General features: G+C 38.6%; 1 protein-coding gene across 2 annotated transcripts in view; it reads left to right on the top strand.

The window, feature by feature from the left end:
- Positions 1 to 21777, top strand: part of LOC125451626 (desmoplakin-like) — a 72821-nt gene that overhangs the window by 42334 nt on the left and 8710 nt on the right. Inside the window, exons 17-23 of one of the 2 annotated variants that reach the window (XM_048528973.2) lie at positions 1024 to 1162; positions 5276 to 5469; positions 7910 to 8072; positions 9812 to 9895; positions 9987 to 10094; positions 17894 to 17992; positions 18294 to 20111. In XM_048528973.2, coding sequence (XP_048384930.2) covers positions 1024 to 1162; positions 5276 to 5469; positions 7910 to 8072; positions 9812 to 9895; positions 9987 to 10094; positions 17894 to 17992; positions 18294 to 20111 — 2605 coding nt within the window. The remainder of the gene's footprint in view (positions 1 to 1023; positions 1163 to 5275; positions 5470 to 7909; positions 8073 to 9811; positions 9896 to 9986; positions 10095 to 17893; positions 17993 to 18293; positions 20112 to 21777) is intronic. The other variant, XM_048528974.2, reaches the window with a different exon arrangement.

Here is a 21777-nt window from a genome sequence, read left to right as displayed (position 1 = left end):
CCAAATGCCATCTAATTGTTATCAGATTTTGCAATGCTAAATAGGCTGGATTTCACAGTCAGCATTACAGTGGTGACTGACATCGTGCAAATCTGTCCACAATCACTTACTGTGAGCCCCATGGTGAGAATGTCAGTTACCTTAAGGGAAATGTTCCTTCCCTGCTTTGGCTGTCTTGGGGCCTAGAGTAGCATAAATGTGGCTAACTTTCACTGCAGTACACACCGTATAAAGTAGCCACAGCAGTAAAAAGGAATTAGAAAATTAGATCAACTAGATTTGCTTAAAGTTGCAAAATTTTAAAAATACAACTTTGCAAAACTAAATATCTCAATAATTTTCAAAAGTACAATATTTTGATCAAAAACTAACAATTAGAAAGCCTGAACAATCATGCTGAATGCATGGATTTTCATGTTTTAAAAATTTTAGTAGCTTTTATCCTAGAAATTCAATCAATTTAAACTTGTAAGTATTGTTTTTTGATCTGTGGAAGAAGCCTCTCTTGCTTGGAAATACCAGGCATAACACTTTAAAGTATAATTATTTTATATTTAATGGACATGAGGCCCAGAATCATTGTGGATTTTTGCTTGCTATTTGAAGAAGTGAAGCCCTGGAAGTAGAGCTGGAACTCACAAACCACAGTGTACCATCAAAAAGTTGCAATACTCTTGCTGATATCTAATAACAAAGCACTAAATGCATTGCCGTTATTGGTAACACAAATCTAGTCTAATAAATATTATCTGCAATTGCCTGTTTTGGCCTCTTTCTCAGAAAATGTCTGAGACATTGTTTAGGACAGTGGGGCTCAATAGTGCACAGTAAGCAGGCTGGGGCCTGTTCTGTGGGGCAGAACCCACTGTGCCCAGCTTGTGCCCAAACCACAGCAGCATTAGGGCTCTGATTTCCATTTCTGAGCCTGGTAAAAATCATGTTGGAATGTTTTTGTGAGTCATTGTTAATTGTTTGTTATTATATTCCAGCATGAAAGCACTAATTGCATTGATTTGTTTTTAGAATGAAAGCCTTGAAGTTACTCTTCCAAAATATTCTTGAGGCAGAGGATGTGATAAAAGTTTATGAAGCAAGATTAACTGAAGAGGAAACAGTCCCGATGAGTTTGGATAAAATAGAGTCATACAGAAACACTCTGAGGGTAAACCAAATCTTATCAGAACTACTTGTGTTATTTTCAGTTCTGTTCCAGAAGACATTGGAAGTAATTTCCTCCTCCTCCGTCAGGTGGTTGATTATTTTGCTGGAGTGGGTTGTCAAACCATTGTAGAATTTGCCCTAATTTGATCACTCCAATTTCTAAAAACACCATATAATCCACTCTGAGCAATTATCACTGAGTTACATCTTAGTAAACAAGCATATCCCCTGCAATACAAGGTGATCATTTTTGGAATGAAAACCTTAATACTGAGTATAATGTTTCTTTTCTTTTAGCTAGATTGAACCCATACTCACTGGACAATAGTTGCCAGTGGATCAACAAAGGATAATACTTGTTAAGAATATAAATTGTGCAGTATCAGACACATATGGAGTGCACTTTATGACTTTACTTCAAAAATGCTGTTATCATACAGCCAAGCCGTGGGGAGAAACAAAAACAGAAATTGCTGGAAAAGCTCAGCCGGTCTGGCAACATCTGTGAAGAGAAAGCAGAGTTAACGTTTCAGGCCCAGTAACACTTCCTCAGAACTGATGGCAATTAGGAAAATGTTGGTTTGATGCAGACGATAGAGTGGAGGAAGTCGCTAAGGAGTAAACAATAAATGGAGATAGAGTCCAAAGAGAGAGAAGAATCATTGGACAGATGAAAGGAGTGGATAACGATCTGGCTGGGAGAATGAATAGCTGTTAATGGAGACTGTTGGTAGCTAACAGTGGGTTGTGTGTAATGGCCAACTACGTGTTCACAAGCCTGGTGTGTGGGGCATTGGGCAGGCCCTGAAATTATTGAACTCAATATTGAGTCCAGAAGGCTGCAGGGTCTACAAGTGGAAAATGAGGTGTTATGCTGAGCTTTGTTGAAATACTGAAGCAGGCCTGAGACGGAGATGTTGGCTAGGCAAGCAACTGGAAACTCAGAGTCTTTTTCTCAGGCAGAACACAGGTGTTCTGCGAAGTGGTCGTCCAGTCTACATTTACTTTCCCCACTGTAGAGGAGTCCACATTGTGAGCAGCGAATGCAGTAGACTAGATTGTGGGAAGTGCAGGTAAACTGCTGCTTCACCAAGAAGGTATGTTTGTGTCCTTGGACACCGAAGACTGAGGTAAATGGGCGGGTGTTACACCTTTGGCAGTTGCAGAGGAAGGTGCCTTAAGGCTGTGGGGTTTGTTGGGAGTAAAGGAAGAGTGAACCAGTGTTTCCCGAAGGGAAGGGTACCTATGGAAGGCGGACAGGGAACGGAAGAGGAATATGTGTCTGGTGGTAGCATCTCGTTGGAGCTGGCAGAAGTGGCAGCTAACGGTCTTCTGGATGTGGATGCTGGTGGGATGTTAGGAAAGGACAAGAGGAAGCCCTATCACTTTTGGAGGAGGGAAGAGAGCGGTTAAGGGCCATAATGCAGGACATGGGTTGGACCTGTTCGAGGACTGTGTCAACAACAATGCTGGGGAATCCTCAGTTGAGGAAGAAAGTGGACATTTCAGAGGCTTTCTTGTCGAAATTGGCATCATGGAACATGTGCCATGGAATCGGAGGAACTGGGAGAATGGAATAGAGTCTTTACAGGAAGCAGGAGGTATTGTCCAGGTAACTGTGGGAGTCGGTGGGTTTATAGTGGATATTAGTGGCCAGTCTATCCCTGGAAATAGAAACAAAGATTTTGAGGAAGGGAAGGGAGGAGTCAAGATGAACCAGATGACAGTGAGTGCAGGTTGGAAAGTGGAAGCAAAATTGATGAGCCTTTCTAATTCTGCTTGACAGCAAGAAGCAGCAACAATAATATAATCAATATATTGAAGAAAGAGTTGTGGGCAGGAGCTGGAATTGATCTGGAACAAATATTCCACGTACCTCACAAAGAGACAGGCATAACTGGGGCCTATCAGGTACCCCCAACCTCCCCTCTGACCTGAAGAAAATGAGAGGAATTAAAAGAGAACTTGTTGAGGGTGAGGACAAGCAGATGAGGGTAGTGGTGTAAGGGGACAGTTCAGGCCTTTGCTCCAAGAAGAAGCAGAGAGCCCTGAGACCATCCTGGTGGGGTGTGTGGATATATAGAGAGATTGCACATCCATGGTAAAGAGGAGGCAGCTGGAGACTGCAAACTGGAAATTCCAAAAGTTGCGTTAAGTGGCAGAAGAATCATGAATGTACGTTGGCAGGGAATGGCCAACCTCAGCATCCTTTTTTTGAAGTTGATAAGTTTCTCATTGATCTCTGACGAAAACAATTCCCATTAAACATTTAGTTCTGTTTTATCAGGACAGCTCATTGTTAAGTTGTAAATGTCTGTTTGTTTTTTGCTAAAAAATGATTGTAAACTTTCCTGTGAAAATCCCAAATGGCCAAAGCATTCTGAAACAGAGTAGATATATTTGCTGTCATTGTTTTTTATGCATATTTTACTTCAGATTTTCAACAGCCTTTAAAGAAATGGCATCATTAGCAGACAGTAAACACAATTGGAATATTATATATTCGATATAGTAGAATCCTTTTCAGGATGGTGGCTGTTAGGAAAAGGATACTGCAAGGATCATTGCTGTGTCCACAACTATTCACGGTGTATAAATAATTTGGATGTGCATACAATTCTAATATGTCTAAATTTGCTGATAAAAGAACTATGTGAAGTAGAGGTTGTGAGGAAGATGCAAGGAGGCTTCAAGCAAACTTGGACATAGGCTAAGTGAATGGGCAAGAACATGGCAGACAGAATATAGTGTGAATAATTTGTCCACCTTGTTAAAAAAAAGGTATTTTGCAAATAGTGTGTGACCAGAAAGTGGTGGTGTCCAGAGGGATGTGAATGCTGTACTTCATCAGTCACTGAAAATTAGCATGCAGGTGCAATAATCAATAAGGAAGGCAAATCATTGCAAGGTGGTTTGGGTACAGAAATAAAGATACCTTTGGCAATTGTATAGAGCCTTGGTGAGACCACATCGGGAATATTGCATTCTGCTCTCTTTATCAAAGAAAGGATATACTTGCCATCAGTATGTGCAACATGTGGTCATCGTACTAATTCCTGGGATGATGGTATTCATTTATGAGACGAGATTAAGGAAACTGGGCTTGTATTCTCCAGAATCTTGAAGAATGAGAGATTTAAGTTTACAAAATTCTTACGATATATGACCGGGTAATCAGAATATTTTGCCAGCAGGTGAGTATACAACCAGGGGACATGATCTCAGAATGAACAGTAAGCCATTTAAGACTGAGATAAGGGAAATTTCTTCATCCAGACGGTGGTGAACTGTTTCAATTTTTGACCCCAGAGGGTTTGGAAAACAAAAATTGATAGATTTCTGAAGAATATAGAAATATTGTTTGATGTGTTTAGTGTGAATGTGCAGCAATCCAGTTGAATGTTGATGCAAGCTGAAGTGGTTGAATAGCTTTGTCCTGATCCTGTCTTCAAACATTCACATGCTTTTGATTTCTTTCAGTCCCAATAGAGACTTGTATTTCTTTAGCATTTTTCACAACCCAGAATGTTTCAAAACTCTGCTCCCACTTAAGAATGAGTGCACTATTAGAAATACTTGTAAAATAATATTGCTTTCAAGTAATGCACACACAGCATGAGTATTTCAGAAATGTTTAGAAGGTCTAGTGGACGTTGCTCGTATCCCAATCCTGGCCCACCAGCATATCCATAGCAAAGTCTGAAAAACCCAGGACCCTACAGGTGGTCTGCCAAAATAAATGTGTAGTTATAGTTCTCTATGGTTCTGTCTCTACTTCAGACAGACCTTTTCAGCCAGTGCAGGCACTTGAAACTTCAAGCAGCGCTTACATTTCTGCCTCCCTTTCTCTAATCAATAAGCAAAAATAAGCACACTTCCAGCTAGCAGGTGAGTTAAGTTATTTTGAGGAGGATGAGTCCAGAAAATTGCATTCGATTCCTCTGACCTTGCTGGGTTACCTTAAATTGTGCCCTGTTTATCTACCGATAGTTTTATGCTGGCAGATCTAGCTAGCATTAATGTTTTGAACTAAAAGTCAAATCATGTAACCTTGGGTAAATAACACCCAATATTTTTAAACAAAATCCATTTAATTTTTTTACGCATTTCTTAGAAAATGAAGAGTGAACTGGATCAGAAGAAGAACTTAATTATGACAATGCAGCAAAATATGCAGGAATCCCTTCGGATCAATGATGACATCATGCCATCTTTCTACAAGTGTGATATAGACCTCACTAAATACAATGAAAAAGTCATGCAACTATCTGACCGATGGCAGAGAATTAACAAAGAAATTGACAGCAGGTTGGATATTGCTGTTTTATGAAAGAAAATAACATATTTGATTAAGAGAGAACAAGGTGTACAGCTGGATGAACACAGCAGGCCAAGCAGCATCTTAGGAGCAGGAAAGCTGACGTTTTGGGACTAGACCCTTCTAGGCCCGAAACATCAGCTTTCCTGCTCCTAAGATGCTGCTCGGCTTGCTGTGTTCATGTAGCTCTGTATCTTGTTATCACGGATTCTCCAGTATCTGCAGTTCCTATTATCTCTGAATGTATTTGATTGTATTGTTTTGGCTCAGTTTGTGGTAACTTTGTATTGAACAATGAGATTATAGGTACAAATTTGAAATCATCAATGTCCCGGAAGAATGAATTTCCAAAAACTATTAGATGATCTGGATTTTAGTTCTAGACTGAGGAGACATTGAGGGTAAGCAGTACACAGCGAAGATGTATCCCAAGCGGAAAGGTTCTAGGAAGGGGATAAACAGACCATTACTAACCAATGGCTGAGGAGTTAAGGACAGTTTAAAAAATTGAAAGAAAGCTCATGCAATATGGCAAAGACTGGATCTATTTAAAGAGAATGGGCAAGTTACTTAAAAAAAACAACAGTATAAAATACACAAACAACAATAAAAAATGTAAGATTTTTATGGAGCTTGATAGGGTAAATTTGAAGAGGTTGTTTCCAACAAGGGTGATTCTGTGGATTTTTTTACTGCAGATGGCTGTTAAATATATTCACAGTTAAGACAGACAAATTTCTAATCATTAAGGGAACCCAGGTTATGCATAAAAGAAAGCAGAGTGGTGTTAAGGATTATTTGATCAGCCGTGATCTTATTGATGAGCCGAATAGCCCACACCTGCTCCTATAACTTATGGCCTAACCTAAAAGATAACTAATAGATTATGTTTGCTACAAGTCTATTCCATGTACTGTAATGTATCAAATCCTGCTGGAAAACATGTCTCAGTCTAGGATTTGTTTCTATGTATCTGTTTTTTGAGAGTTGATACATTTTAAAAAAATTGTAAGAATTCCTGCCTGATGGAGAGTTTCCACCTTGGCGTCTGGAACTCTAATGATGAGGCTTTGGGTTCACTTTGCATACTCATTGTTTAGTATTATTGTTCTGATTGTATGTTCTTTTTTGCCTCCTTTACTGACTAGAGGCTCAGACAATGCTAAGCTGCTCCCTTATAGTAGACCTAGCAGAGGAGGGAGCTTAAAATTCAGTGACTGAGAAACATATAAGCTCGACATTTCTTAACAAAGGAAATAAATAATTAAATCCACTTCACTTGCATTCCTGCTTTGCAGGAGGCAGTGCTGGTGAGAGACACGCGTGGCCTCCCAAACCTTTCTCAGATTGCATTGACTATAATTACGTTGTACTTGAAAAGATGTTGAGAAGATTTCTAGCTCTGTAATCAAGTAAAAATCTGGGTACCTGTGTCCAAATTTCTTGGAGCCCTTAGAACAGAGATCAAGACTTTAAAGTGTAATGCTCCCAATTTAAGGATATTGAAAGGCATCAATCTCCCGAATTGACTTCAATACCACTCAACTTGCCAAAATGATAAAATAGCAGGCTCATTAATGACATTTTTAAATTTGTTCAAGTTTAGCACCAGCCAGTGTTGACTGTCAATAACACTTGCTCTTCCAGTAGAGATAGCAAAAACTGCAGATGCTGGAGTCAGAGATAACAACATATTGTGGTGCTGGAGACACACAGCAGGCCAAGCAGCATCAGAGGAACAGGAAAGCTGATGTTTTAGGTCAGGACCCTTCTTCAGAAATTGGGGGATGGGAGCTGAGAAGTAAATAGAGAGGGGAGGGATGGAGCTGGGGAAGGTAGGTGGGATGGTGGTTGGTGAGTGCATGTAGGCAGTGGTCAGGATTGGTCAGTGCGGTGGGAGAGAAGATGGACAGATTGTGTCAGGTCAAGGAGATGGGGATGAGAGGGAGGGACTGGAGAGATTCATTATACCAAGAAACTGGAGGAACAACACCTGCTATTCCACCTTGGGAGTCTATGGCCCAATGGCCTAACCTGGATTTTTCCAGTTTTAAAATCTGCCCATCCCCGAACTCATTCCATAACCAACCCTCCCTCTCAGCCCCGTCTCCATGACCTTTTCCAGTAGTTGACTTAATCTGGGGGAGATTGTAATTTCACTGTAAATTTGAAAAAATGGAATGAACACTACATGATATATATTCCAAAGCCATGCTCAAATTACTAATCCAAATGACCTCTCTCAGACATGCATCTCCTGTAGTTCCCTACTGGAACCTCAACATTCTTGAGGTTGTGATTAGAAGCATTCATAATGTAATTTGGTTAATAATTCACAATAAAAATCATCACATTAACTTGTCGTTAAATCATTTTAAAAAATGCATTATTATTCTTGTGGATTTAGTCTTTTTTGCTTTCATTATGCAGATACTTGGACCTAGACAAGGAATATAGGCAACTAAAAGACTATAGAGATTTGTTTCAGAATCTGAGCAAATGGATTGATGTAACAAAACAGAAACAGGATGGGTTGCAGGTCAATAGATTTGGGGACGCAAATGCAATTGTGGATCAGCTAAATGAGCAGAAGGTTTGTATGCCATTTAATATTTTGTACCATTTGCTTTCTTATAACATGACTGTCCATTCATTGTATTAGTTTGAAACTGATTTTGAAATGTTAAAATCAGATAAACTAATGCAATGAAATTTCCAGATTATATATTCTACAAATGTCAATGTGGAATCTAATTGTAGTTCGTGGGTGCATATTTCTGCAAAATAAGAAAAATTATAGTATTACACATTCAGTATTCCTTTGGCTTTGATGTTTACATTTGCAGACCACGAATCATTCAAATTATTCTTTATACTTAAGCAGATACCTGCAGATCTTTGGTGGGGGGCGGGGTGTGCGGCTTTTGAACTTAGTCATTAGGCATGCAATGCAATGTGGCAAACCAATCAGTTTGAAGAATCATCTCCAAGACACGAAGAGTCCAAACCAGAAAATTCACATCATATTTTACAGAAAGACAGATGAGGTTGTGTGCGAGAGAGTAAATCGAAAAAAAAAATTTAAAAATTTTTCAAATTCTCCAGAGCTGAAGATGTTGTGAAGGAATTGATTTCACACATGTAAAATTAAGTTTTCAGTATCTGAGAGGCTGTTTACACTCCTAAAATTCCTTGCTGCAAAATGCACCAGGGTTATCTTTGTCTGCCCTGTTAGTAGACATCTAATGAGAAAATACAGCAACTTTGTGTTCTTGCTTTGATTTCAATTCGTCTGTAAGTTAGATGCTCTTATATTGATTTCCTGTGAAAAAGTAGCATGACTGGAGCAGTAACTTCTGGTTTTCCAGATTTAATAGCACATGTGCAAACTCCAGAGATTTTTGTTTGGTGTAGAAAAACAGTCAACATTCATACCTTCAGCATTTCTTTCAATCAAAAATAAGGACCATGAATTATACGCTCGCACACATTTAAAATAAATTTACGACCTTGGAGATTTGTTTTAGTCTTTCCACATCTCCCTAGCCCCCCACTGCACCCGCAGATGCACACACATCTCCATATTTTCTGGTCTTTCTGGGGCCAACTCATTCTCTTACTTTCTTATGTAACCTGCCACAAGGCTTTACGTTATGATTTTTTTAACGTATCTTCCTAGTTTTTTATGTCCCTCTCCGACAAGCCAGGCATGAGATTGGAAACTCATTGATACGTTTCCACTTGACATCCACCATATGAGCATTTTATATTCCTTCTCCCTTTTGGCTCAGTTTTCTGTCAGAGTGTAGCTGAGTTTGAGTGTTTATGAACACCTCATGCACCCTGTTACCCTGAGTGCATGATAGGGCAGGTGAGACCTTTTTATGCCTGAAACATCAGTAATGAACTACTGTGAGAAAACGTGAACCAGGGAGTTTTCAACACATTCTATGTTTATAGCATGCCTAGCATAATAATATGTCCTAAGACATGCTGGTGAAGTATTGTCAATCATTGACAGTTACTAAGACAGATGACAGAAGCTCGGTTAAAGAGGAAGGTTTCAAAGAGTGCCATTCAGGTGGAGAGGTTTAGGGAAGAATTTCCAGACTTTTGGTCAAAGGCCTCATTTGGAATACTGAGCAGACCTAGCAGTAGTGGAGAGAGAAACGGAGTTAACATTTTAAATCAAATATGATACCCCATAAATTTGCATCAATTCTGAAAGTGTGTATTCATTCAGTTGCCTACCATTCGATATTATGAATGAAATGGGTTAATTCTAATATTATTTTCCTGTTTTGGTGCTAATATTTCCTTATTGTTGAATAGAAGTTATACGCTGAAATAAAGGGCAAAAGAGGCAATGTTGAAGAATACCAAAAACATGCAGATCTATGTGCAACATCGGTAAAGGTAAGAAGTTCCACTGTCGTCTTGTAGCTGTAAAGTATTATTTTATGTGAGAGTCGGATGTATCATGTGCATAATCTTATTTGTTAAACAGGATTATGAGCTGCAACTGGCATCATACAGTGCTGGTCTGGAAACACTGCTCAATATTCCAGTCAAGAGGCAGCTGGCACAGTCAATTTCCAATAAAATTCTTCACGAGGTGTGTAACAAAAAAAATTCTTGTTTGCTGCTTTTGCCTAAAGCTGCAATATTCTGCAATCTAACCTCTAGTTTTAAAGATTAAAAGTTACTATAATTTGTATTAATAACTGAATATTTAATCTCTTCATATAGCATATCTTTCACTGTTTTAATGTGGACACAAACTGTTTGTTTACTTAAGTCCATTAACCATCTGGTTGCTCCTACAACCTACAGTAATTTTACAACCTTATTGTTGATTTGTTAAGGTTTAATATGTGTTCTTCAGTTTCAGTCTATATCTTAGTGGTGTTATTTTAGACAGATCTACTGGCCACAATTCCCAACCCTCATCGATCAATCTCCAGCTTCCACTGTCAGGAGCAAACAGTAATGTTGCGATTGTTATTAATGTAAACAACACTTACAATTTATTTGTTTTTGTTCCATTTCAGAAATGAGCACCAGCATTTTGTTTGATTTATTTTTCAGTATAAAAATCGACCGTAGATTGAGAAATTCACCAATAATTTCCAAAGAAGTCTGCTTACTATCCACCTTAACTTCAGCCTAAGATTAGGCACCATGTGGAGCCCAATGATCTAAATGGCTGTCAATGTTGTTTCATCTGGATTTGTGCCAAAGTTCAGGAAAAGCCCATAGAAATTCAGTCCCACTGTTAACTTTTCACAAGGTACACTGAAGGGCCCATTGTTATCAAGCAGCTTGTATCAGATTTCTTTTCCACATCTGTCTGGTGTGCTTCCAGTATAGTTTATTTGTGTATTTGAAAGTTATCATGGAATCACATTTTCTATCAGCTATATGATGATCATTAAGTAAGATGTTATGACTCATTGTTAAGTATTTGTCTGCAGTTATGTTTGTACTGCCTTCATGTTTTCTCAGCTAATTCATTTAGATCATTAATTTTAAAGGGTGAGCACCAGTTAAAAGTGTTGATATTATATGAAAGTTAACATTCAGCAATTCCTCATATTTTCTGGTGAGAAATTCTAGAGAAGTTTTCTTCTGCTTGTGTTTGGACAAAACGGAAATCTGGGTGTAGTGCAGAGTTAAATTCTGAGGTGGAATGTTTGTCCATAATTGAACCTGTTTGATATTCTACTTAGATATTCAATATGGTGTGAAATCAGCAATGGTATTTACTCCATTCATATTTCCCCTCTGTGCTCTATTCAGTTCATGCTTGACGATCAAATGCAAATTGATCAGACTGATCTTTTGTGTTGTTACTGACATTCATTCCATTTCAGTGAAATTCCCATGTGGCAGTTTTCACTCTGAATACAGTTGGCAAACTGGATAATGTACACCAATAATCTTGCATACCTCACACAATTAATAGTTCTTCTGTGCAAAACAAAATCAGACAGGTTGTATAATATCTGTCTCCATGATGCAATAGTTGGAAATTGAGTTCAGAACAGTAAGCATGTGCTGTTTTTCCATTACTTATAGTGGTTTACGTTACAGATGTCCATGTCCACGTACATCAAGATTAGATTATCCAGGCCTGGTATAACTGTGGGTTGCCAGTGTTACTTGCTACTTGGGTACCAAGTTGTAACCATCTCCAACAAGAGAGAATGTAACCATCTGTCTTTGATGTTGAATGGCTCTGCCATCACTGAATCCCAGACTTTCTCACCATCGACCAGAAACTGAAGAGACCAGCCATATAAGTACATTGGCCAAAAGTGTAGATCAGAGTCTATAAATTCCGCAGCTAATAGTTCACATCCTAAGTTCCCAAAGCGTGTCCACCATCCACAAGGGCAAAGTCAGGAGTGTGATGGAATTCTTTTCCAGTTGCCTGGATGAATTCAGTTTCAGTAATACTCTGGAAGCTTGACACCATCCAGAACAAAGGTGCCCCACTTGTTTGGCACCACATTCACATATATTCTACCCCCAACATACAATGTGTACCATCTAAAGATGTGCTGCAGTAATTCACCTTTGAAAGTAACACCTAGAAGGACAAGGGCAGGTGCATGAAAAGACCACCACATGTGAGTTCCCTTTCAAGTTGTTCACATCCATCCTTGATGGAATTATATCAGCATTTCCGCACTGCCACTAAGTCAAAATCCCTTTCTTGTGGCTGTGAGGGTGTACCTACCACCCCTTTGTAAATACTAGCCAATTAAGTGACACACACTTCCTGTGACAAAATAAAGAAAAATATCAATGATTATGTACATGTATATAAACATAATACTTTATTGAATTAATTGGTGTGTTTAATTACCATGGTTTATTTTTAATCCTTCAGCTAATTTATTTCACCTTCTTTAAGTTTATATATGGATGGCAGCATGGTTGATGTGTCACAACAGAAGCATGTGGGTGTTTGGGGGACATTGTGAGTCACTGTTTGCATCTGGAGGAACATCATCTCAGAGATCCAGACAATGCATGACATTATGGAACAAAAGCACTTTCTGAAAAATGAAATTCCCAACATCCTAGAGACATGTTTGGAGCAGAATGGAATAGGAACCTTGTTTTAAAAAGATGTAATAGGCCAGTTTTCAGAAATGTTCCTGCCTCCCTACACTTTTACTGGAGGTGACTTCTGAGTGGTGGCAGCAAATCATGCATTAGTGATGGGAAGCCAATAAAGTAATTACTAGAGGACACAAGTTCAAGGTGAAAGGGGGTGTGGAGTTAAAAAGAGATGTGTAAGGCACGCTTTTCACACAAAGGGTGGTGAATGCCTGGAACAAGCTGCCAGAGGAGGTAGTAGAAGCAGACAGACCAGCAGCATTCAAGAAACACCTGGACAGATACATGAATAGGAAAGGAACAGAGCCGGGTACGGATCCTGTAAGTAAAGATAGTTGTAATATGGAAGGGAAAAATGTGTTGGCGCAGGCTTGGAGGGCTAAAGGGACAATTCCGGTGCTGTTTTGTTCTTGTTCTGCTTTGTTCTTATTATTAAAGTGATTAGTAGGCAGAAAGCTGTGGAATTTTTCCTACTGTGCATTGGACTGCATGCACTGTTGCAGTGGTGCAAGTAATGAACACACCATGAGATGCATTTGAGGTGATTAACTTAAATAACAAAATTAGCAGTCTTCAGGACATCAGACAAATGCGTTAGATGTTTGCTTGTCAACTACATCAGTGAATGTGCTGAGGAAGTAGTTTCTGATAAAATCAGCAATATGGTGTCCTTGTCTTGTGTTGCCTTCTCCTTTTCCATTTCTCTCAGCAGCAGACAGCATTCACGTTCAGTTTGCTCCTGACCTTTAACATAGGTGTTTTGATTGTCCATCAAAAATCTTCAGGCTGCCTGCCAGTCCAAATTTGACAGGTAATTAGTGGTCAAATAAGAAGTAGGAGGAGTCCATACTAACATTCAAACCTGCTCCTTGACTAGACTTCTTAACCCCTTTTGTGTCTAAAAATTCTACCAATCAACCTTGAATATACTTTGAGTACCCATGGCTCATTGAAATGGAAAACTACAAAATTCACAACTGGCTGAGTTTTTTACCCAATTGAGATGTGAGTGTCACTGGCTCTTCCAGTTTTGCCCATCCCTAGTTGCCCTTGAGGAGGTATTGGTAAATGGCTGCCTTGAACTGCCGAAGGCCATGTGCTGTAGATAGACCCACAGTGCCAATAACACTGAATGAATGAATGTTTATTTCCAAATCAGGTCAGAGTTTGACTTGGGGGTGTGGTGGTTTTCCCATGTATTTACTGCCTTGTTCTTCGAGATGGAAGTGGTCATGGGTTTGGAAGGTCCTGCCTAAGGTGTTTTGGTGAATTACTGCAGTACATCTTGTAGATGGTACGCACCACTGTAACTGAAATTGGCGAAGGAGAATGTCGATGTCTATGGATGTGAAGTTAGATAGGTAGGCTGTTTTATGCTGGAGAGTGCCAAGTTTCTTGAGCATTGTTGGAACTGCACTTACCCATGCAAGTGAGAGCTATTCCATCACACTCCTGACTTATGCCTTGTAGATGTTAGACAGGCTCTGGGGAGTCAGGAAGTAAGCTGCTCACTCAGCATTTCTAGCCTCTGATTTGTTGTTGTAGCCATTGTATTTATATAGCAAGTGTGGTTCAGTTTCTGGTCAATGGTGACCCCCAGGAAGTTGGTTCAGTGATGATAATGCCTTTAAATGTGTGATTGTGGCCTTGTTCTTTCTGGCAACGGTCATTGCCTGGCATTTGTATAGTGCCAGTGTTACTTGCCTCCTTTTAGCCTAAGCCATGATATTGTGCAAGTCTTACTGTATTTGAACTTTGACTGACTGCTTCCATGAAGAAGTTTCTGGTTGTTGCAGCCCTCATGTCTTTTCTCTGATCAAGAAATAATGCCCCTTTGTTATAATTTCTCTAGGCAGAACTCACAACTTCTGTTCTCATGTAATGGTACTGTTCTGAAGAGTGAGACTGGATTGTTTCCATCCCTGAGGTTAAAGAAATTAAGTGAGAATGTTACAGATGCCTTAACTGTAATCCTAAGTTATCTTGTTTTAGGAACAGTTCCTTTTAATTCAGAAATTTATACCCATCCCTTTATTCTTAGGAACGTGAGAGAGCTCAGCCAGGGAATTATAGGCCACTTAGTGTCTCAGGATTCTATTCTTAATGACCGGATGACCATCCACCTTGAAAATTTTGAACTTATCAGAGGATCAGCATTACTTGTGTAAAGTAGAGCATTCATGACAAAAATGAGTGGATTATTTTTGAAGAAGTGACTGAAGTCGAGGACAGGGTAATGTCCGTAAATATCTTTCCTGTGCTGCTCCTGATGGCATTCAGTAAAGTCCCTTGGAGTGCGGTAACTGACCTCAAATAGAATTGTCGACAAGCCAATGACCCAGTTAGGAAATTGGTTGAGTGATGTAGAAGACAGGATAGATGTAATGGGCAGCTTCTCTATTTGGCAGGATATGACCTCTCAAAGGCCAGCAGTGAGACGTCAACTATACATTGTACTTACTTATACCTTAAGGTAGAAGATCACCTATCCAAAGTGACAAGTTTGGTAGCATAATAAGCTGTATGACTGAATGCATACAATTCCAGAGATATTAACACTTTAATTAAATGGATAAAACTGTTACAAATGGATTTCAAGTAGGCAATATAAGCTTATCCATTTTGGAGCTAAGAAGAATAGAATAGGGTACCTTCTACGGAAATCAGAAGAACAAAAAGAAAGTATGAGATGGATGTGGCAGATAAGGTTAAAGATAATCCCAAGAGGTTCTATCGCTATATTAAGAGTAAAAGAGTCGCTAGGAAGAGAATAGGTTCCCTTAAAGATCAGCATGGCCATCTATGTGTGGAGCCACAGGATTTGGGGGAGATTTTTAATGAATGTTTCTCCTTAATGTTTACTGAGGAGAGAATCATAGATGCTAAGGAAGTAAGGGAAACAAGTGCGGATGTTTTGGATCGCATACATATTACCACAGAGGAAGTGTTTGCAGCCTTAGATTGCATTAAGGTGGCAAGTCCCCTGGGCCTGATCAAGTCCATCCTCGGACGTTGTGGGAGGCTAGGGAAGAAATTGCAGAGACCCTTGCAGTGATTTTTGCTTCATCTTTAGCTACTGGTAAGTTGTAAGTTCTGTAAGACTGGAGGGTGGCTAAAGTTGTTCCCTTGTTTAATGAAGGTAACAAAGACAAGCCAGGAAACTACAGGCCGGTGACATTGGTGATAGGCAAGTTATTGGAGAGGATACTGAGGGACAGAATCAACCAAAATTTGGATAGTCAAGTTCTGGTCAGGGATAGGCAGCATGGATTTGTGTGTGGGTAGTCATGTCTGACAAATCTTTGAGTTTTATGATGAGGTAACCAAGAGGATAGGTAACAGAGGGTAGGACAGTGGACATTGTCTATATAAACTCTAGTAAGGCCTTTGACATGGGCCTACATGGCAGACTAGTCATGAAGGTTAGATTGTATGGGATCCATGGAGAGCCAGCTAATTAGATTTAAAATGAGCTTGATGGTAGGAAGCAAAGAGTGATAGTTGAAGGTTGTTTTTCAGACTGGAGGCCTGTGCCTAGTGGTGTGTCACAGGTATTGGTGCTGGGATCTTTGTTATTTGTTATTTGCATAAATGATCTGGATGTGAATGTACAAGGCATGATCAATAAGTTTGTAGATGATACAAAAGCGTTGATAGCAAGGAAGGTTATCAAAAATTACAGCAGGATCTTGATCAGATGGGGAAGTGGGCTGAGGATCAGCAAATGCAATTCAATACAGATGAAGGAGAGGTGTTGCACTTTTTAAAGTCAAACTAAGGTAGGACTTATGCAGTAAATAGTAAGGTCCTGAGGAGTATTGTGGAACAGAGTGACCTAAGAATACAAGTACATAGTTTGTTGAAAATGGCACTACAGATGGACAGTGCAGTGAAGAAGATTGCATGCTGGCCTTCATCGGTTGAGGCTTTGCATATACAAGTTGGGACGTGTTGTTACAGTTGTATAAGTCGTTGAGGGGGCGCATTTTGAGTATCGTGTACAATTTTGGTCACCTTGTTACAGGAAAAACATAATTAAACTAGAAAGTTTGCAAAGAAAATTTATGAGGATGTTGCCAGGACTAGTTGGCCTGAGTTACAGTGAGGGGTTGGTCAGGATAGGACTTTATTCCTTGGAATGTAGGAGAATGAGGGGCAACCTTTATTGAGGTGTATAAAATCGTGAGAGCCATACATAAGATGAATGTATATCCTCTTTTTTTTCCCCCAGGGACCGGGAGTTGAAAACTAGAGGGCATATGTTTAAAGTAAGAGGGCAAAGATTTAAGATGAGGGGCAACGTCTTCACACAGAGAGTGGTGTGTATATGGAATGGGCAACCAGAGAAAATGGTTGAGGCAGGTACAATAGTAACATTTAAAAAGCATTTGGATAGGTATATGCATGGAAATGGTTTAGAGAGATATGAACCAAATGCAGGCAATTGAAACTAGCTGAGTAGGCACCATGGTTATCATGGACTAGTTTGGACCAAAGAGCCTGTCTCCATGCTGTATTACTCCATGACTCTAAATGGTGAAAAGCCAGAAACTATAGAGCTCTGAATAGACTCTGGGTCTAGGTACAACTATTATTAAAGTGTCATGAACAAGTACAGAAAGTGATCAAAAAAGACCATTGAAGTGCTCGACTTTACAACAAAGGACGAAAATACAAGAAGGGAGAAGTCTTGTTTTACCCGTACAAGGCTTTGATTAGACCACACTTGAAGTATTGAGAGCAGTTCTGGACATCATGTCTTGGAGGGGGTGCAAGGGTTAATTTAGTAAACTAAACCTACTTGTGTATCTACCTCATTCTTGTTTTACTTTTCTTAGTTTCCCATTGGTGCATTTTGGTCCCAACCTCTTGTGTTTTACTGACACATCTGCCAAAAGTTGGACTTTCTGAGATAGCTAGCACATGCTTCCTAGAACAAGTTTTGTGAGACTGCAGTGTCACTGTTTCAGAGTTATTTTCTGCTTTAACAAGAAAATATATGGAATACAATCCAAATGCCAGAAAACTTTCTTGGAGGATGATATCAAAAGTGAAGAGAATAATTAAACATTGTCCTTTAATATCTGCCACTGAGTAACTCTCCAGCAGTTGCTACATGTCTCTGGATTTATTGGAGTTGTTATAACATTAAGCTAGTCATCCAAAGTTCATGGTTTGAGATCCTATCTCACCAAGCTCTGAATTCAGTAATCATGATCATATAATTCCAGAAATAATCCTTAAAGTACCCACATTGTTTTAAAATTCCTCTTTGCTTTCATTTAGTCTGCAGATCTACAGTCTCGTTACATAGAACTTCTTACGCGATCTGGTGACTATTATAAGTATCTAAGTGAGATGCTGAAGAACATGGAAGAAGTAAAGGTGAACTTTTATTTTTCTATTCCAGGAAAGTTAATATTCATATTGTAATTGTTCTTGAAAATAATGAATAATATTTGTCCATTTTCAGTAGGAAGTAAAAGTATATTTTTCCAATATATGCTCTGTCATTTTTAAAACTGAACGTATTTACTATTTAGACAGCCTTAAATATATACTCTCAAAATATAACTAAGGTTACAAATGTAATAACTTTTTAATTTGTAGACTTATGTTTGTATTAAAGATGTAGGATACAAATCAAATTATCACAGGCCGCTTCCATCTAATTTTAATTACACAGATAAAAAACACAAAAATAGAACTTTTGGAAGAGGCACTTAAACATGCCCAAGATGAGAATGCTGATAGTGTTCAGCAGAAGAGGTTTCTTGATCAGCATTTGAACCAAGTTCAAACTGAGTATGCAGACTTCAGGAAAAGAATTATGGTCCTAGAGGAGCAGAAGAGAAATGCTGAATTGGATCGTGATACCATGAAGCAGAGGGAGGACGCATACCTTCTCCAAATAAAAGAAATCAATGAGAAGATTACAAAATTGACATTTGAAATTGATGAGGAAAGAAGGAAGAGAAAAGCAGCTGAAAATTTCTATGATCAGCAAAAGAATGAACATGACAGTGCTTTCCGAATTAAACAAAAGGAACTGGATGAAATAGTGTTGATAAAACTGCAGATTGAGAAATCAATTAAAGACAAAGAGAGAGAGTTAGAAAGGCTTAAGAATGCATTTCAGGAAGAGTCTTTGAAAAGGAGGCAGTTTGAAGGTGAACTAGATGAGCTTAGAGTCAAGTATGAGCAGGAAAACAGAACGTTGAAGTCACACATTGAAAGAGAGGTTCATGAAAGAGAAAAAACAGTTGAAAGGTTAACTATAAAAAAGGAAGATGATATTGCAACTTTGAAAATTCAATTGGAGAAAGCTTTGAACGAGAAACGGAATCTCATGGAAGAAATGGAACGATTAAGAAACTCTATCAAAGAAACGGAATTCAGTAGAAAAAAGGCAGAAAATGATTCTTTGCAACAGAAGTCAGCTTGTATTGAGGAATCTAGGAGGAGACAGGAACTTGAAATAGAAATTCAAACACTCACAAAACTTAAAACTGATGAAACACTGAGGCTCAAATCACTTCAGGAGGATACCTCCAAGGCTATCCAAGACAAAGGAAAGGAAATTGAAAAGCTAAGAATTTTACTAGAGGAAGAAGTCAATAAACGAAAACGATTAGAAAATGAAAATGATAAATTAAAACAACAGCAAATTGATTTTCAGAAGAAGGACACAGAAAAACTTACCAAACTTAAAACTACAGAACAAGAGATTAGAGTCGTAAAAGTCGAACATGAGAAAATTTCCAGAGAAAGATCTAAGTTGGAACAAGAAGTTGAGCGGCTGCAGAACAATATCAGAGAAGCAAACAATACTAAATATAAAACTGATGAGGAACTAATGCAACTAAGGAGGAATATATTTGAAGAATCTTCAAAGCGAAAGAGGGCTGAAGAAGAGCTTGAGCATCTTGAAAAAAAATGCAAGGATCATACACTGTCAATTACTCGGCTCACACAACAAATTGAGCATATCTCAGCCATGAAGAAAAAAGTTGAAAATGATCTGTCTGAACAGCAGAAAGCTTTTGACCAACAGCTGAAAGAGAAGAATATTAGCACAGGAGAATTAAATAGACTGTATGCTGATGTAGAAACATTGCGTCGCCAGTTGAGTCAAGAACAAGAAAATACAAGACAGGCTAGTCAGAGATATGAACATTTCCAAAAAGCTATTGAAGAAAAAACCAAGGCTTTGAATGAGAGTCTAAGTGAAATAGATAGACTGCGTTCAGTCGTAGAAAATCTCACAAAAGAACGACTGAAGCTGGAAGAGGAATTAAGAAATTTGAAGTCAAATTTTGATGATTTTAAGAGAATCCAAGATGATGCAGGAAGTGATAAGTCAAGAACCATCTCTGAACTGCAGCTGCAACTTGAACTAACAAACAAAAGAACCACTGATCTTCAAGGCTTAATTAATGAGTTAAAGAATGAAAGGGAAAAATTGAGACTGGAAGTTGAAACATTCCAAAAGCAGGCTCTAGAGGTACACACAAGTTTTACTGTTTTATCATGTGAAGTATTTTGTATTAGCCTTAATAACAATTACTGTTTAATTTTTAAAGAAAAAGTCAAAGCAAGTATAATTCAGTACTGTACAGTATTTCACATATTCTAAGTGGGTACTCTTAGTTGTGGAAATAAATTGAAGCAGAATGTCTGAAGTTCCCTATTCTAACACAAGTGACGGAATGATAAAATGGCTGTATTTATAATTCGTCTGGGGTTTCCATTAAAATAACTGGAGATAGTGACTGAAAATCTACAGTAGTTATTGCCACTTATTTCTGTGCTAAGAGGATGATGAAAAATACAGAGGTTTACATTTTATTCCAGATCATAAAAATTGAATTAAAGCCATCACAAATTAATTTCAACTTTGTGCTCATGAATTTGTAGTAAATTTGATCACTTCACAAGTGTTGATCAATCTTTCAGCAAAATGCAATTTTAAAACCAGTCAAGTGATTTTAAATGCTATATCTGAACACATTCTATAACTTTGACAGAAAATGATCAAAATCTCCTGAGAGTTGGTAAAACGAATGTTGTTCAATTCAATTGGATTCAAACTATCTTTCACTGAAGTTACAATGAGATTGGAAAGCCCCATCAAAATTCTTAGATTCCTAGAATGACTGCATTTATAGAAATAAAACATTTCTTAAGTAACATCTTCTGAGAATATTTTGAGCACAAGTGACATTGTGGTGTATGTCCTATGATTCTATCAGTCACAAAAACAACAAAAGCCATAAGTTTTACACAGAATAATGAGAAGGCCAGATTCATGTAAGTTCCCTTCCATGCTACACACCAGCTTGACTTGTAAAAACATTAATTGTTGATCGTGGGCCAAAATTCTAAGAACTCCTAACAGCACTATGGGAGGAATTCACACAGCGCAGCAAAATGCAGCAAGAGCAACACCTTCTTGAAGGTAACTTACAATAAGCTGTAAATGTTGTCCTTTCTAATGATGCATGTGAATAAAAAGAAAATCTCTGCAAAATTACACTTCCCTTGCCAATGTCAGAATTAACTATGAAAGTTTCTTGACCTATGGCTTCTGACAGTCAAGTGAGTTCTCATCCATGCTGTGGCCAACAGGTACCCTTAATTGACATTACTTCTCAAAACCTGATGTCAGGTCATTACCTCAGTGCTAACATGCGGATGCTGTAAATCAGGAAGAGTCACCGGACCTGAAACATTAATTTTTTTTCTTCACAGATGCTGCCAGACCTGCTGAGCTTTTCGAGCTACTTCTGTTTTTGTTCCTGATTTATAGCATCCACAGTTGTTTTAGTTTTGAAAACAAGGATAAGAATTTTAAAATCTGAGCATTTTGTGAACACAAACCAGGAGCCAATGTTAAGTCAATGAATACAGAGGTAACAGGTTGTTTGATGCAAGTAGAACACAGGAGTTCTGAATAACCATGGGTACAGAGGGTAGAAGATGGAAGTCCAGCCACAGTGCATACTGTAGTCATGTCCCGAGGTACTGAAAGGCATCAATGAGGGTTTTCCCAGCAGAAGATGAGCTGAGTGATGGCCTGTACTGGTGGAAGTAGATGGTCTCAGTGGCATATTATACTCTAGGATTGATCAGCTGAGATAGTGGCATACATTTAAAGGGATGTTTCAGAA

This window comes from Stegostoma tigrinum, chromosome 5 (genome assembly GCF_030684315.1).
Source record: "Stegostoma tigrinum isolate sSteTig4 chromosome 5, sSteTig4.hap1, whole genome shotgun sequence".
Lineage (NCBI taxonomy): Eukaryota > Metazoa > Chordata > Chondrichthyes > Orectolobiformes > Stegostomatidae > Stegostoma > Stegostoma tigrinum.
Note: the sequence above shows the minus strand (reverse complement) of the source record. Positions and strands in the feature narration are given on the sequence as shown.